Raw genomic sequence first — 16,294 nt, 5'->3', positions numbered from 1 at the left:
GTGTGTGTGTGTGTGTGTGTTGGCTCAGAGGTTTATTTGTGCCGAGTTAAGATCTGTATCACAATCTTCAAGCTAAGCTTTTCCTGAACAACATAACAACAACACAATCATGCTATTTTCATAACATTGTTGTTCTGTGTTACTTTTCTAAGAGAGGATCATCTAATCTGATTGTGGGTGTGTGTGTGGGTGTGTGTGTGTGTGTGTGTGTGGGTGTGTGTGTGTGTGTGTGTGTGTGTGTGTGTGTGTGTGTGTGTGTGTGTGTGTGGGTGTGTGTGTGTGTGTGTGTGTGGGTGTGTGTGTGTGTGTGTGTGTGAAGCTGGAACGAGTGGAGTGGTCCAGCTGGACGTGTGTTCTGGGTCCGAGCTGTGACGGGATCTGGCCGACGCACAGCGACATCACCGACGTCAACGGCGCGTCGCTCACCAGAGACGGAGCGCTGCTCGCCACCGGAGACGACTTTGGCTTCCTGAAACTGTTCGGCTACCCGGTTCAGGTACGACGGATAGTCACTTCACGGGTCAACATTGACCTCAGATAAACACAAGAGAAACACAAGATATAAAGGAGAGAAACAGGAGAGAAACACAAGATAAACACAAGATATAGAGGAAGTATGGTGGTTCTCCTCATCAGTATGGTGGTTCTCCTTATCAGTATGGTGGTTCTCATCAGTATGGTGGTTCTTTTCCTCAGTATGGTGGTTCTCATCAGTATGGTGGTTCTCCTCATCAGTATGGTGGTTCTTTTCCTCAGTATGGTGGTTCTCCTCATCAGTATGGTGGTTCTTTTCCTCAGTATGGTGGTTCTCATCAGTATGGTGGTTCTCCTCATCAGTATGGTGGTTCTCCTCATCAGTATGGTGGTTCTCCTCCTCAGTATGGTGGTTCTCCTCATCAGTATGGTGGTTCTCCTCCTCAGTATGGTGGTTCTCCTCCTCAGTATGGTGGTTCTCCTTATCAGTATGGTGGTTCTCCTCCTCAGTATGGTGGTTCTCCTCATCAGTATGGTGGTTCTCCTCCTCAGTATGGTGGTTCTCCTCCTCAGTATGGTGGTTCTCCTCCTCAGTATGGTGGTTCTCCTCCTCAGTATGGTGGTTCTCCTCCTCAGTATAGTGGTTTTTTCTCATCAGTATGGTGGTTCTCCTCATCAGTATGGTGGTTCTCCTCCTCAGTATGGTGGTTCTCCTCCTCAGTATGGTGGTTCTCCTCCTCAGTATAGTGGTTCTCCTCCTCAGTATGGTGGTTCTCCTCCTCAGTATAGTGGTTTTTTCTCATCAGTATGGTGCTTCTCCTCATAAGTATGGTGGTTCTCTTCATCAGTATGGTGGATCTCCTCCTCAGTATGGTGGTTCTCCTCCTCAGTATAGTGGTTCTCCTCCTCAGTATGGTGGTTCTCCTCCTCAGTATAGTGGTTCTCCTCCTCAGTATGGTGGTTCTCCTCCTCAGTATAGTGGTTTTTTCTCATCAGTATGGTGCTTCTCCTCATAAGTATGGTGGTTCTCTTCATCAGTATGGTGGTTCTCCTCCTCAGTATGGTGGTTCTCCTCCTCAGTATAGTGGTTCTCCTCCTCAGTATGGTGGTTCTCCTCCTCAGTATAGTGGTTTTTTCTCATCAGTATGGTGCTTCTCCTCATAAGTATGGTGGTTCTCTTCATCAGTATGGTGGTTCTCCTCCTCAGTTTGGTGGTTCTCCTCATAAGTATGGTGGTTCTCCTCAGTTTGGTGGTTCTCCTCATCAGTATGGTGGTTCTCCTCCTCCAGGGTCAGTACGCTCGTTTCAAGCGCTACGTGGGCCACAGCGCTCAGGTGACAAACGTGCGCTGGGCTCAGGACGACGGCGCCCTGCTGACGGTGGGCGGGGCCGACACCGCCCTGATGATCTGGGCGAGGGAGCGAGGAGGCGGGGTCAGTGTGGAGGGGGAGGGGCCTCTGTGTGGCGACAACCAACCCACCGTGGACAGCGAAGAGTCGGAGGACGACGTCGAAGAGGACGGAGGTGGGTGTGTCCTAAAACGCCTCATATTCACCTAGTGTCGGGAAAGAGAACTGCACTCAACTCTTATGTGTAGTTAATAAATTCAACCCACAGGCGGCTAACCAATGGGCTTCAAGGCCTCGTAAAACACACTTTATTCAAACTTCAATCATGTTAATACAAATTTTAAGGTGAATAATTATCTAAGAGTAGCACAAAGCTTTACGTTACACAACTAAAATGTGTGCGTGTGTGTGTTTGTGTGTGTGTGTGTGTGTGTGTGCGCGTGCGAAGGTTACGACAGTGACGTTGCCCGAGAGAAGACGGTGGATTACCCCACGAAGATGTACGCCGTCAGCCTCAGAGAGATGAGGGGAACCAAGCCGCACCACCAGCTGAAGGAGGTGTCTGCAGAGGAGAGGTATACACACACGCACACGCACACGCACACGCACACACACCCATCATTTCTATTAGAGAAGCAGGGGTGGAAGAAGAACTCAGATCTTGTACTTGTATCAAATACACATCATATAAATATTTTTCTTTGTCAGACAAACTGATCTAAGCTTTTAAAATATTCCATTTACAGTTAAAATCTTTAAAAAACGTTTAAAGCTGTTGTTGACATTCAGCGTTATGTCCCTTAAATTTGAGATTGTGTATACGAGCGTACATTCATCTATGCATCCATTCATGTTATCCTTGGTGTGTGTCGTCAGTGCTCACTATGTGTGTGTGTGTGTGTGTGTGTGTGTGTGTGTGTGTATGTAATGGTGTACCCTACACAGTGTTATTTGTGTGTATTCAAGCATCTCAAGCATGCACACCTTCCACATGACCTTTTAGTGTCTTTTTAAACAAACTCATGTGACATATTTTGTGTCTCAGTTGTGTGTTTCCACATGCTAACAGATTCTTATTATTTCAGTGTTTCCAGTGAGTTTCTAAAAGCTGACGTCTAATCGTACTCGACAAGATGAACTACCCATGTCTGAAAAACACATTTTTAAACGTAGAAGAATGTATCCCCAATCCCTAAATGCAAATTATATTCACTCATTGATTTCAAAGCTCTCTCAGAAGGAGTGCCATAATCCCAAGATGTGCTTTAATAAAAAATAAAAAATGTTTTAAAGGAAGAAGATTATAATTGTTTTGTGTACATTTTCAGCAGCGCAAACACAAAAGTTAAAATAATAATTGTTTTCCTTTTCTCTGTTACTTCCTTGTCTTGTAATTAAAACAATTACAGTGGGACTGGCAGTTAATTTAAATGTAGAAGAACATTCATGAGCATCACTTTCATCACAGTCACTGAACTTGTTTTAGTAACACTGGGGTTTAAAGGCCTGAAAGTGTCCAAGTACCCTCATGTGTTTCTAACAAAAAGACTCTCCTTTTTGTCCCTTGTGTGGTATCCTTACTTCCTCAGTGTTGCTCTTGGCCTTGTTTGTAGAAACCTTTAATACCTGTGTTGTGTTTTAACTTGCATTCCCCTGGAGGCAGGGCATTGTCAAGTAAGTATGAAACTTACTGTGGAGATGATTTTCAGAGGTGCTAAATGAAAATATGATAAGTCTTATTTTATATGTTCTGTGTTCATCCGAATGCTTTTAACGAACAGAAACATAGCAATAATATACCGCTTGTATATATTGTTCCTGTATGTAATTAACGAGGGTTTGGTTTATGAACGTGCCAAAATCATCTGGTTCCATTGGCGTCGCTTCAACTAACATAAATATAAAACAGGGTAAATTAAACACTAACAAAAAAGCGACAGGTTTGGCTTAAGTGATGGAAAATAAAACGCAGGTAAACATCCAGAATAAAAATTTTAAAAAAAGTTATGCTTAATGTTGTGGATTTTTTAAATGAGCAGTAAGATTTAGTGGCATTTAATGGTGAGGTTGCAGAATGCACGCAACAATATGAACCCACTGAGTGTCCTCTCTCATTGATGTCGGTCTGTCTGTCCTCTCTCATCCTGTCTGTCCTCTCTCATTGATGTCGGTCTGTCTGTCCTCTCTCATCCTGTCTGTCCTCTCTCATTGATGTCGGTCTGTGTGTCCTCTCTCATCCTGTCTGTCCTCTCTCATCCTGTCTGTCCTCTCTCATTGATGTCGGTCTGTCTGTCCTCTCTCATCCTGTGTGTTCTCTCTCATCCTGTCTATCCTCTCTCATTTCTGTCTGTCTGTCTGACACGCCGTCTCACCGGCTGCTCCTCCACTTGATTGATTACCTGATTAATAGTCTGATTGATCCTTCAGGCCTCCGGTGAGTCGGGCGGCGCCGCAGCCGGAGAAACTCCAGAAGAACAACGTCTCCAAGAAGAAGAGACTGGTGGAGGTGTGTCTGTCTCTCTCCCTCTCTCTCTCTCTCTCTCTCTCTCTCTCTACCTCTCTTCATCCGTCTGTCCTCCTGCCCACCAGTGTGTGTGTCTCTCTCTCTCTCTCTTGGTCTGTCTATCCTCTGTCTCTAACTCTCTCTCTCTCTCTCTCTCTCTCTTTCTCTCTCTCCCTCTCGTAGGACCTGGTCTTGGACCACGTATTTGGTTTCCGGGGCTACGACTGTCGCAACAACCTGCACTACCTCAACGACGGCACCGACATCGTCTACCACACCGCCACCACCGCCATCGTCCACAGTCTCTCCGCTGGTAACTACGGCAACGCAGCCGCACAACGCAGCTTTGACCTGACGTGTCCGGGTCGGGTCATTTAGTTTGTCAAGTCTCCTCTTGACCTCCGTTCTCTTTCACCGGCTCCTCCTTATGAGTCAGCAGAGCCCGTGACCTTTTGCACTTCTATGTGTACTAGTTATGCAGAATGACACATTCAAGAACAAATTGGAATTTATACTCATTTAATACATAATTGCTAACGCATTAATATGTAAGCATCACTAATGGAATTAAAGAACTACTTAATATTCCGCCAGGTTGCTTCAGCCATAATTAAAACACACTTCTTCTCTTTACATTTGTTATCAAATCATCTCAACATTAGAAAGTAGTCACAATTAACTTGTAACTAATGTTGTCAGATCCATGTAGAGCTGTAAAAAGTGCAATATTTCCCTACTAAAATGTCGTGGAGTAGAAGTATAATGTAGCAGAAACACGCAGGATACTTAAAAATTAGCTTTCAACCAGCTCGATGTTTCCATGTTGGTAAAAATTAGCATTAATGCTTGATTCACAGACAGTAAAATGATTCTTCAAGCTGTGATAATTCTTATAAATACAACTTGCTGCTACCTGTGACCTTCCAGATCAAAGTGATGTGTTCACGTGACTTCTTGTGCTGCAGGAACTCAGAGCTTCTACCTGGAACACACGGATGACATCCTCTCTCTGACCGCCAATCAGCACCCGAAATACAAAAATGTCATCGCTACTGGACAGATCGGTACACGGAGCATGTGTGTGTGTGTGTGTATGTATGTATGTGTGTGTGTTTCTGCATGTTTGTGTGTTTCTCGACTTACTCACCTGGGCGTAATGAGTCCTGCTTCTCTCTCCTCGGCTTCATGTTTAACCTGCTTGCTTTACTTGTTGTGCACTGAGAGTGAATAGAAACCGAGCGATAACACTTAACAGTTTGGCTTTATTGTATAAAATAAAATCAGTTATCAGCTAATAAAAAAACATTAAAGAAAATACTCTGTTACAAGTCAAAGTTACTTCAGTAAAACTATGTAAGTATAATCAGGAAAATGTACTTTAAAGTATTACAAGTAGAAAATTCTCCCCTGTGATTCTTGTACTATTTGTATAATATATCATTAAAATAAATTATTGTAAAGAAACAGAAGTATTTATTTAATCTGCTGCTTATTTTACGGTTGATTTACGAGCCATAGCTATCTCTCTTTACTGTCATAGCTGAGACTCTTTGAAACAACTCACTTCACATTTGTATTTATTTGTTTTTGTTTTGTTTTGTTTTGTTTGTTTGTTTTTTGGCTGGCCTCATTTGTCGCCCTTTCTCTCACAACTCCTCAGGTGACGTCAGTGAACTGCCAGGTAACCCCCACCCCCCTCCCCTCCCCTCCCGCATCTCCACAGCAAACACCCTGACACCCAGAGACCAGCTAAGATTTTAAAACTTTTTTTATTTTATTTATTTATTTATTTTATTCACTCTGTATTTCACCTTCTTCCGCGCAGTTTTGATTTCAGTTCAGGATGAAGAAAATCAACAAGTAGTGACCCGAAACACCTTCAACATGCTCATTAATACTCACAAAATTATATTTATATATATATATATTTAATTTATTTGTTTGGGGCTCCAAATACATCTTTTGGGAGGCGTTTTTTCTTTCTCTGCAGTGGTTAGGTTGAATGGGTTTAAACTGGGATCAGTCGGCCCGTAATGGATGAATGTTGCCATGGAGACGAGGTATACAGTGGGTACTGAAAGAAAGTATTCAGACCCCTTTAAATTATTCACTCCTTGTTTCATTGCAGCCATTTTCTAAAATCAAAAAAGTCAATTTTATCTCTCAGCAATGTTCATTCAGCACCCCATCTTGACAGAAAAAAATAGACATGTAGACATTTTTGAAAATTTATTAAAAAGGAAAAACTGAAATATCACATGGTCATAAGTATTCAGACCATGAGAAATAAAATGATTTTATGAATGATTTCTTTTTTGATTTTAGTAAATGGCTGCAATGAAACAAAGAGTGAAAAATGTAAAGGGGTCTGAATACTTTCCGTACCCACTGTACAAATGCAAGTCCATTTATCTTTCAGCTGGTTTTCCCTACTACTTCCTTTTTTTCAGATACATTTTAGGGGCCTTTTTGCCTTTTTTTTGACAGCACATGTGTTAGCAACATGTTTGTTTTGTCCCCTTGTGTTTAGTTTTCAGTCTTCTGCAAAGAAACCAACAGGAAATTGATCTAAAAGCTGATTTGTTGATCTGGTTCTCGGGGTGTTTGGAGGCTGCGTTGATCCCTCTTGTTGCACAGTTTCTGTGGCCCTCTGTCATGATGTAGCCCCTCTCTCTCTCTCTCTCTAGGCACCACTCCCTCCATCCATGTGTGGGATGCGATGAGCAAGCAGACTCTGTCCATCCTCCGCTGTCCTCACACAAAAGGCGTCGGCTACGTTAACTTCAGCGCCACGGGGAAGCTGCTGCTCTCGGTCGGAGTGGAACCTGAACACACCATCACTGTGTGGCGCTGGCAGGAGGGTGAGAGGCCGAGGCACTGACATACACACTCAGGAGGACGTTCTCAGATCCACTTAAAATATCAATACCAGAGTAAAAGGAAAATGTTCCTGTTGCAAATCTGGAAACATGAAATAATGACATATTGATGAATTTATCAAATATGTTCCAATACATTTTCTTTCAATACGCGTATTATTGTTTGACAGACTAATAGTTTCCCCTGTATTTATATAAACTGTTTGAGGAATTTCATTCATAAAATCTCATGTTTTATGTGTTGTAAAGTTACTAAAGCTGGACTGTAAAGTAAAGTACCTCACATGTCAGTGCAGTACTTCTGTACTTTATGTACTTGGCATTCCACCACTATGTAGAGAAATACTAAAACTGTTCAATTTGTTTTCAATATTCAGTTTTCAATAACATTTTCTATTTAATTCTTAATTTAATTTAAAATTAAATTTTCAATTCAATCTTTAATTTAATCCACTCACTGAATATTTGCATGTTTATATACATTCTTGCTGCAGCTTAGATTTTTAGTAAAGTAGTATAGTATTTTTTTTTCTCAAAGAAGATGTTGGTGTGTACATTTAACCACATATTAAACTAAATTACCTTCAGGTTAATTAGATTACAGCGTTATTTAATACAACTTGTTTTAATGGGCCACATAAGAACAGTCATTATTAATTTTAAAATAACTCCACTGCAGGATCCAAAGTGTGCAGTAAAGCCGGACACCCGGACCGGATCTTCGTGGTGGAGTTTCGGCCGGACTCGGACTCCCAGTTCGTGTCGGTGGGAATCAAACACGTGAAGTTCTGGACGCTGGCCGGCGGCGCTCTGATGTACAAGAAGGGCGTGGTGGGCACGGTGGAGGACGGCAGGATGCAGACGATGCTCTCGGTCGCCTTCGGCGCTGTGAGTCACCCGCAGAATGATTGCGTTTGTAAAAGTACCCCCAAAAAAACAACATACATATATATTTATTTACACTATTATATTGTGCGTTGTGCAGAATAACTTGACGTTCACCGGAGCCATCAACGGGGACGTGTACGTGTGGCGGGACCACTACCTGCTGAGGGTGGTGGCAAAGGCTCACACCGGGCCGGTCTTCTCCATGTACACCACCCTGAGAGACGGCCTCATCGTCACCGGGGGGAAGGAGAGGCCGTGAGTGGTTACTCAGGAACAGTCTTCATTTTACTGCATGGAAACATCTGTCAAACAGCAGCTTTCAAACAATTTTCTATTATGATACATTTTTGCCTTCATCAGGATCTTAGAGTCCCAGTTGGAGGCACTTTAAATTAAACCACACAGGTGCATTGAACTCAATAAAAACAAACAAAATCATCTCGTAATTCTGAATTACTCTCTTATAATTCGGATAAAAGTTTTTAGTTGGTTATCGCTTATCTCTTTTTAAGTAGACATTCAAGACGTTGCCCGATTTAAATTTGCTTTACATTTCTTCATTTTCTATCTAAAGTCTTGAAATATGATACGTACATAGTTTGGTCAAGTAATACTGTTTGAAATATCTACACTGTATTTTATCTTTGGGAACGTGGGACTACAGTTTCTTTAATAAAAGAGAACATATATGATTTATATATACTTATAAATATATATAAATATATATATAATATTTATTTATATATATTTATATAAATATATATATATAAATATATACAAATATATACAAATATATAAATATCATAAATATATATATAATAAAAACAAATATATATATATATAAATATATACATACATATATATTTAAATACATATGTATATAAATACATATTTTTATATAAATATATAAATATATAAAAATGTTTAACAGATTTTGAACATTTATTTTTGCAAGCCCAAAGAACACTTCAACCAAAGGAAGAAATTATATTTGATAAATATATATATATATATATGTGTGTGTGTGTGTGTGTGTCAGGACTAAGGAGGGCGGTGCGGTGAAGCTCTGGGATCAGGAGATGAAACGGTGTCGAGCCTTCCAGCTGGAGACGGGGCGGCAGGTGGAGTGCGTCCGGTCTGTCTGCAGAGGCAAAGTGAGAAGTTTGGGATTTGATCTCCACCGCCATATATCGCAGTCCCCCCTCGGGGCAGATCTTCCTCATCAGCTAACCTCCTCCTCATCCTCAGGGTAAAATCCTGGTGGGCACGAAGGACGGGGAGATCCTCGAGGTCGGGGAGAAGAACGCGGCGTCCAACCTGCTGCTGGACAGTCACGCTCGGGGGGGCATCTGGGGTCTGAGCGCCCATCCCACCAAAGAGCTCTGCATCACCGCCAGTGACGACGCCACCATCCGGCTGTGGGACCTCACCGACAAGGTACACACACACACACACACACACACACACACTCTTCCGTACCCACTACCTTCTTTCTTCCCTTCTTCCTCTACTTTATCACACACATCTGCACACACGCACGCACACACACACACACACACTCTTCCGTAACCAGCGTCTTTCTCTCTATTTTTTTCTATTCTTCCTCCACTTTAACGCACACACGCACACACACTTTCATAACCAGTGTCTCTCTCTCTACCTTTCTTCCCTTCTTTCTCGACTCTATCACACACACACACACACACACACACACACACACACACACACACACACACACACACACACACACACACACACACACACACGTCATCACGGATGGAAATAAAATCCTTCCTCCAAACTTTCCGCCGGGATATTTTTGGGATGATAAGAGTTGAATGATCTTATTCTCCCTCGTTTATTGAGTGAGTTCTCGGTTCTCTCCATTCGTGCAGAAACTGCTGAACAAGGTGTGTGTGGGCCACGCCGCCCGCTGCGTGAGTTACAGCGCGGATGGAGAGATGCTGGTGGTGGGCATGAAGAACGGCGAGTTCCTCCTCCTCCTCGCCAACTCCCTGAAGATGTGGGCGAAAAAACGAGACCGCAGTGTCGGCATCCAGGACATCCGGTGAGAGAGGGAGAGAGAGAGAGAGGGAGAGAGAGTAAATGTGGAAAATAATACCACATTGTGAAAATTAAGAAGTGGGACATTTGTTCTACTTCTTAATTTTCACAATGTGACTGTTTATTTTAAAAAATTTAATTTGATATAAATTATTATTTATATTATTATATTTACATAAAATATATATATCTATATAGAATATATATTAATATAATATTTGTACATATATTATATATATATATTTATATATATATATTATGTGTATATTATATATATATAATATATACAGGAATATACATAATATATATATAATAATATATTATATAATATATATATAATATATATTTATATATATATATTAGATATCAGATTATTATTATATATAGATATTATATCATTAGATTAATATTAGTCAAGCATTAATTTTAATAATTGGTTTATAGAAATGGTGAGAACCCAAAACCTCCACATCAGTACTCTCATTTTATAATCGTAAACATTTTTCAAAGGAAAAGCATCAACATTTTACATGTGTTACATAAAAATGAATTACTTTAACCATCAAAATAGTTCCCGATCAATATTTTGTCAATCGACTGATTGATTAATGGACTAATTGTTTCAGCTGTACTTATATAAACGATTGTGGAATTTAATTTATAACAAAAATCAAAAAATGTTTTACTCTTCATACTTTTTGGCGCAATTCATACATATTTATATTATTGAAAAGAGTGAGAATTAAGGGGCATATTAATTGAGTAGTGCTTTATCCTGTGTGTCTCTGTGTGTGTGTGTGTGTGTGTGTGTGTGTGTGTGTGCAGGTTCAGTCCTGACCGGCGGCTGCTGGCGGTCGGTTCTGTGGAGAACACGGTGGACATCTACGACGTGAGCGGAGGACCGACTCTGAACCGTCTGGTTTACTGCAGCGACGTCCCGGCTTTCATCCTGCAGCTCGACTTCTCTGCTGACAGCTGTTACATACAGGTACTATGTACACACATAAAGAAATATATATATATATATATAATACATATATATTTTATTATATATATTATATAATTTAATATATATATATATATATTTTGAATATATATTTTCATATTATTATATATATATATGTATATAATATACTGTATATATATATTAATATATATATATACATAATATATATTTTACATGTACACACACTGTTTATGAAGTATAAATACATATAAACTCTAAAGGGTATCTATCTATGACCTATACAACTAATCTCTGTGTGTGTGTGTGTGTGTGTTTTTTTGCAGGTGTCCACTGGAGCCTATAAGCGACAGGTGTTTGAGGTTCCTTCAGGAAAGGTGGTGAACGACCAGACCACCATCGACAGAATCACCTGGGCAACCTGGACCAGGTCACACACACACACACACACGCACGCACACGCACACACACACATATGCACACATACATACACGCACACACACACACATAGCACACGTATAAACAAACACACAGACATACACACATACACACACACACTGTTGATAACACACTTGAAACATTAATTATTTAATTTAGTATTTTCTTGCACATTATATTATGTTATAAAGAGATGATTTCTACACAGACATTCATTCACACAAACACACTTCAGCCTCATACTTCATGCCGTACATATTTCATATAAAAACGTGTCCTTTCTCTCCCACAGCATTCTGGGAGATGAAGTTTTGGGGATTTGGCCACGAAACGCAGACAAAGCTGAAGTCAACTGTGCGTGTGTCTCTCACGCCGGCCTGAATGTCGCCACCGGCGACGACTTTGGTTTGGTCAAACTGTTCGACTTCCCCTGCACAGAAAAGTTTGTGAGTCTCAATCAGGGGGTTGGGGGTTCAATCCCCGCCCTAGTCGATGTGTCCTTGAGCAAGACACTTGACCCTGAGTTGCTCCCGTAGCTGTGTCTCTGGTGTATGAATGTAACATGGTTGTAAGTCACTTGACATGTAATGTCTACATTTCATTTTCAACAAATCCTCTTATTTTAAGCAAATTGTTTTATGTTGTCCTTGTGTAGTGCACACAAGTTATATATTTTACAAGCAAGATAAAATATATTTTAATTGAAATATACATTTTGTTCTTCAAGCTTGTGGCTCAAATGAAGGCCAGTTTTATAGCTTCTCTCACCAGCATAACTGTTTTCAGCTGCACTCACATAAAAAGGGGTTTCAAGTGTTTTCTAACCCTCCGTTAGTCTTCTAAGGCGATAACACAATGTACCATTAGAACCCTGGAGATGGGCCTCTATACACCTATGTAGAGATTTCATTAAAAACCAGAGAATAGTCATTCACCACATTAACTATGTAGAGAGTGTATTTATGATTCATTTAATGTTATCTTCATTGAAATAAACAGTGCTTTGAAAAATAAGGAAATTTCCAAGTGACCTTTGAACGGTAGTGTACTTTAACGTTATAGTTCAGGAAGGCACCGCTGCAGACGGGCGCAGCAGCAAAATGCGTGGCGAAAACAAAAAACGTGCAATATGTATTATATGTCCATCTTAACCTGACGGACTTAAGTGCTGACTAACGAAACTTTTTCCGCCTGCAGGCCAAACACAAGCGCTACCTCGGCCACTCGGCTCACGTGACCAATATCCGGTTCTCTCATGAAGACAATTATGTCATCAGCACAGGAGGAGACGACTGCAGGTGAAACATGAACACATGAACATGAACACATGAACACATGAACATGAACACATGAACATGAACACATGAACACATGAACATGAACACATGAACATGAACATGAACACATGAACATGAACACATGAACACATGAACACATGAACATGAACACATGAACATGAACACATGAACATGAACATGAACACATGAACATGAACACATGAACATGAACACATGAACACATGAACATGAACATGAACACATGAACATGAACACATGAACATGAACACATGAACATGAACACATGAACATGAATATGAACACATGAACACATGAACATGAACACATGAACATGAACACATGAACATGAACATGAACATGAACACATGAACATGAACATGAACACATGAACACATGAACACATGAACATGAACACATGAACATGAACACATGAACATGAACACATGAACACATACACATGAACATGAACACATGAACACATGAACACATGAACACATGAACACATGAACATGAACACATGAACACATGAACATGAACACATGACCATGAACACATGAACATGAACACATGAACACATGAACACATGAATACATGAACATGAACACATGAACATGAACACATGAACATGAACACATGAACATGAACATGAACACATGAACATGAACACATGAACATGAACACATGAACATGAACACATGAACATGAACACATGAACACATGAACATGAACACATGAACACATGAACATGAACACATGAACATGAACACATGAACATGAACATGAACATGAACACATGAACATGAACACATACACATGAACATGAACACATGAACATGAACACATGAACATGAACACATGAACATGAACACATGAACACATGAACATGAACACATGAACATGAACACATGAACATGAACACATGAACACATGAACACATGAACACATGAACACATGAACATGAACACATGAACATGAACACATGAACATGAACACATGAATATGAACACATGAACATGAACACATGAACATGAACACATGAACATGAACATGAACACATGAACATGAACACATACACATGAACATGAACACATGAACATGAACACATGAACATGAACATGAACACATGAACATGAACACATGAACATGAACACATGAATATGAACACATGAACATGAACACATGAACATGAACACATGAATATGAACACATGAATATGAACACATGAACACATGAACATGAACACATGAACATGAACACATGAACATGAACACAAAAGACGCAATAAAAAAATATGTATATTTAAAAAATGACGAGTTTGCCGACAGGACTGAGGTTATTACAGGGAAGTGCGATGCACACCTGTGTGTAATCAACATATCACCTGTTGGATTGATGGCGTCTCCATGATGACACAAACATTTTGAAGAGCAGAATATCCGAAGTTCAGATTGTTGTCATATTTTTAATAATATTGGATTATGAGCGTAAAGTAAACGTAGTAACTTCCCTCAACACGTCGTGTGAAATAAATCGTCCTCTGTGTGTTTCAGTGTGTTTGTGTGGAAATGCCTGTGAAGCTCAGAGGCTCAACGCGCCTTCAGAAGCACCGCGAGGAATCGAACCGGCAACCCATTTCCAGAGTTTAGAAGTCGGAGATGGGAAGGGGATGAGAGTTTTAGATTCTGGTGGCGAGACAGAAAAACTTCATGATCGATCACAAGACTCCGTAAAAAAAATTATCAAATGAAGAATCATCCGGTGTTTTTTGTTTGTTTACTTGAATTCAAAACTGCCCAGTTAGTCACTGTGAAGAAGAGGTTCAGCTTACAGTCATCAAGCTCTTCCTCACAAAGAGACCCAGAGCGTCCAGGGGCCAGATGCACAGAAACTTATGTACAGACAAGACACAAAATATATGCATCGCCCCCTGGTGGTTCATTAATGAAATTGCGCTTTTCTGGTCTGGAAAACAAACTGTGGACATCAACGAAATGATAGTTTGTGTCTTTTTATACATCGGCCTCCTGGAATCGGACGCGCCTGTGCTGATGATGCATTCAGGTTACCGTTAGCAAAAAAAACAACTAAAAACAACGTTTGACATTTACAGATTGTTTCACGACGAACAAATACACCGACGGGAAGTGACGAACTGGAACACACTGGGTTTGAACCCATTTAAAGACGTTCTTAACTGGTATGGGACACACAGAAGATATGATTTATATTTATAGAAAGATGTTTGTCTGTAGGCCTAACCCGAGAAAATATTTTATTTAAACTCACGTTTCCTTTCCAAGAGCCTTTCTGTCGTTGGATATCGCCACACTTAAGTGCCTTTCTGGGTCTTTCTATCCGTGTTTCTTTTCTTCTTTATCCTCGGGAGTGGGACATTTCATACACTGTGTATTTTTATTTCTTTAACCCACAACTGAACTTATTTTGTACTCTGTCTGGTGCTACACTGAGAATGTTTAAACTTAGATTCATCCAAAATGGACGGACACATACAAATATTTTCTTTGCCGCTGCTTTTTTTGTTTTTTAAAAAGACTTTAAATGCATCATGATCGTAAAAAAAAAAATTCAAACGGGACATCCGAAGAAAATAAATACTTAATTACTAAATGTTATTCATGCCTCAATTACAGTGTGGATGAGTTTTATGTGTCTGAACTGTTGATTAATAACTTTTAACTGCCGTGTAAAGTGTCTGTTTTGTGGGAAGCACTCATTGATCGTTCACCTTCGACACGCTTGATTTCCTGAGGTCAAAGGGGTCCCTGAAGTATTCACGGAGGCAGCATATACAATGTCAGAGAATACAATAAAAAAAAGAAGCTTTTATTGGTACAGCAGATCACAACGGAAAAAAACTACAATTAAAGGAACGTTTTACACTTACAGCTCTTCCTGCCTCACTATCATTTAGGTCCAGAGGTCAGAGGTCAGAAACAGTCAGCGGACCTTAAGGCACACACAGTTGTGTCTAATGAGGTTTGAAGTACATCACCAAGCTGTCTGAAGCTGATTGTTTGATTATCGGAGGTTTCGGCCTCCATCTTCTCCTGCACTAAACATCCAAAATGCTCCCGTGTGTCCATGTTGCATTTTAGTTTATGCATCAACGTGTGGAACGTTAAAACTGTGTTAACTTGCAACAATATTTAGATTGTTATACGTTTTTTTTCCCTTCTCTAAAAAGAGGATCCTTCAGGAGTAAGCGGAGTTAAAGAACCACTTTAAATCTCATTATTACCAGAGATGAGCTCACGAGTCACTTTGAAATAAGTAATTCAGCTGGAAAAAAACATGGCAGCCATGTTAATGAAAAGCGTGACATATTTGTGGGCTGTAGGACATTACTCATATTAACTTAACACACACACACACACACACACACACACACACTAGAGAGAGAGAACACACGTTGGTTC

At 40.2% G+C, this 16,294-nt stretch overlaps 1 protein-coding gene across 4 annotated transcripts in view; it reads left to right on the top strand.

Moving 5' to 3' along the window:
- LOC130207228 (echinoderm microtubule-associated protein-like 6) overlaps nucleotides 1-15,559 on the top strand; it is a 74,149-nt gene extending 58,590 nt beyond the window's left edge. For 3 of the 4 annotated variants that reach the window (XM_056435729.1, XM_056435728.1, XM_056435732.1), the window contains 18 exons: nucleotides 320-496; nucleotides 1,764-1,998; nucleotides 2,272-2,398; nucleotides 4,251-4,329; nucleotides 4,510-4,639; nucleotides 5,292-5,390; nucleotides 5,987-6,007; nucleotides 7,014-7,187; nucleotides 7,885-8,093; nucleotides 8,191-8,348; nucleotides 9,133-9,247; nucleotides 9,342-9,530; nucleotides 9,989-10,161; nucleotides 10,983-11,145; nucleotides 11,448-11,551; nucleotides 11,852-12,005; nucleotides 12,757-12,857; nucleotides 14,408-15,559. In XM_056435729.1, coding sequence (XP_056291704.1) covers nucleotides 320-496; nucleotides 1,764-1,998; nucleotides 2,272-2,398; nucleotides 4,251-4,329; nucleotides 4,510-4,639; nucleotides 5,292-5,390; nucleotides 5,987-6,007; nucleotides 7,014-7,187; nucleotides 7,885-8,093; nucleotides 8,191-8,348; nucleotides 9,133-9,247; nucleotides 9,342-9,530; nucleotides 9,989-10,161; nucleotides 10,983-11,145; nucleotides 11,448-11,551; nucleotides 11,852-12,005; nucleotides 12,757-12,857; nucleotides 14,408-14,432 — 2,433 coding nt within the window. In that variant the 3' untranslated portion in view covers nucleotides 14,433-15,559. The remainder of the gene's footprint in view (nucleotides 1-319; nucleotides 497-1,763; nucleotides 1,999-2,271; nucleotides 2,399-4,250; nucleotides 4,330-4,509; nucleotides 4,640-5,291; nucleotides 5,391-5,986; nucleotides 6,008-7,013; nucleotides 7,188-7,884; nucleotides 8,094-8,190; nucleotides 8,349-9,132; nucleotides 9,248-9,341; nucleotides 9,531-9,988; nucleotides 10,162-10,982; nucleotides 11,146-11,447; nucleotides 11,552-11,851; nucleotides 12,006-12,756; nucleotides 12,858-14,407) is intronic. The other variant, XM_056435731.1, reaches the window with a different exon arrangement.
- Nucleotides 15,560-16,294: the final 735 nt, after the last annotated feature.

This window comes from Pseudoliparis swirei, chromosome 17, assembly GCF_029220125.1.
Source record: "Pseudoliparis swirei isolate HS2019 ecotype Mariana Trench chromosome 17, NWPU_hadal_v1, whole genome shotgun sequence".
Lineage (NCBI taxonomy): Eukaryota > Metazoa > Chordata > Actinopteri > Perciformes > Liparidae > Pseudoliparis > Pseudoliparis swirei.
The sequence above is the reverse complement of the archived record's forward strand: the minus strand, read 5'-3'. Positions and strand labels throughout refer to the sequence as shown.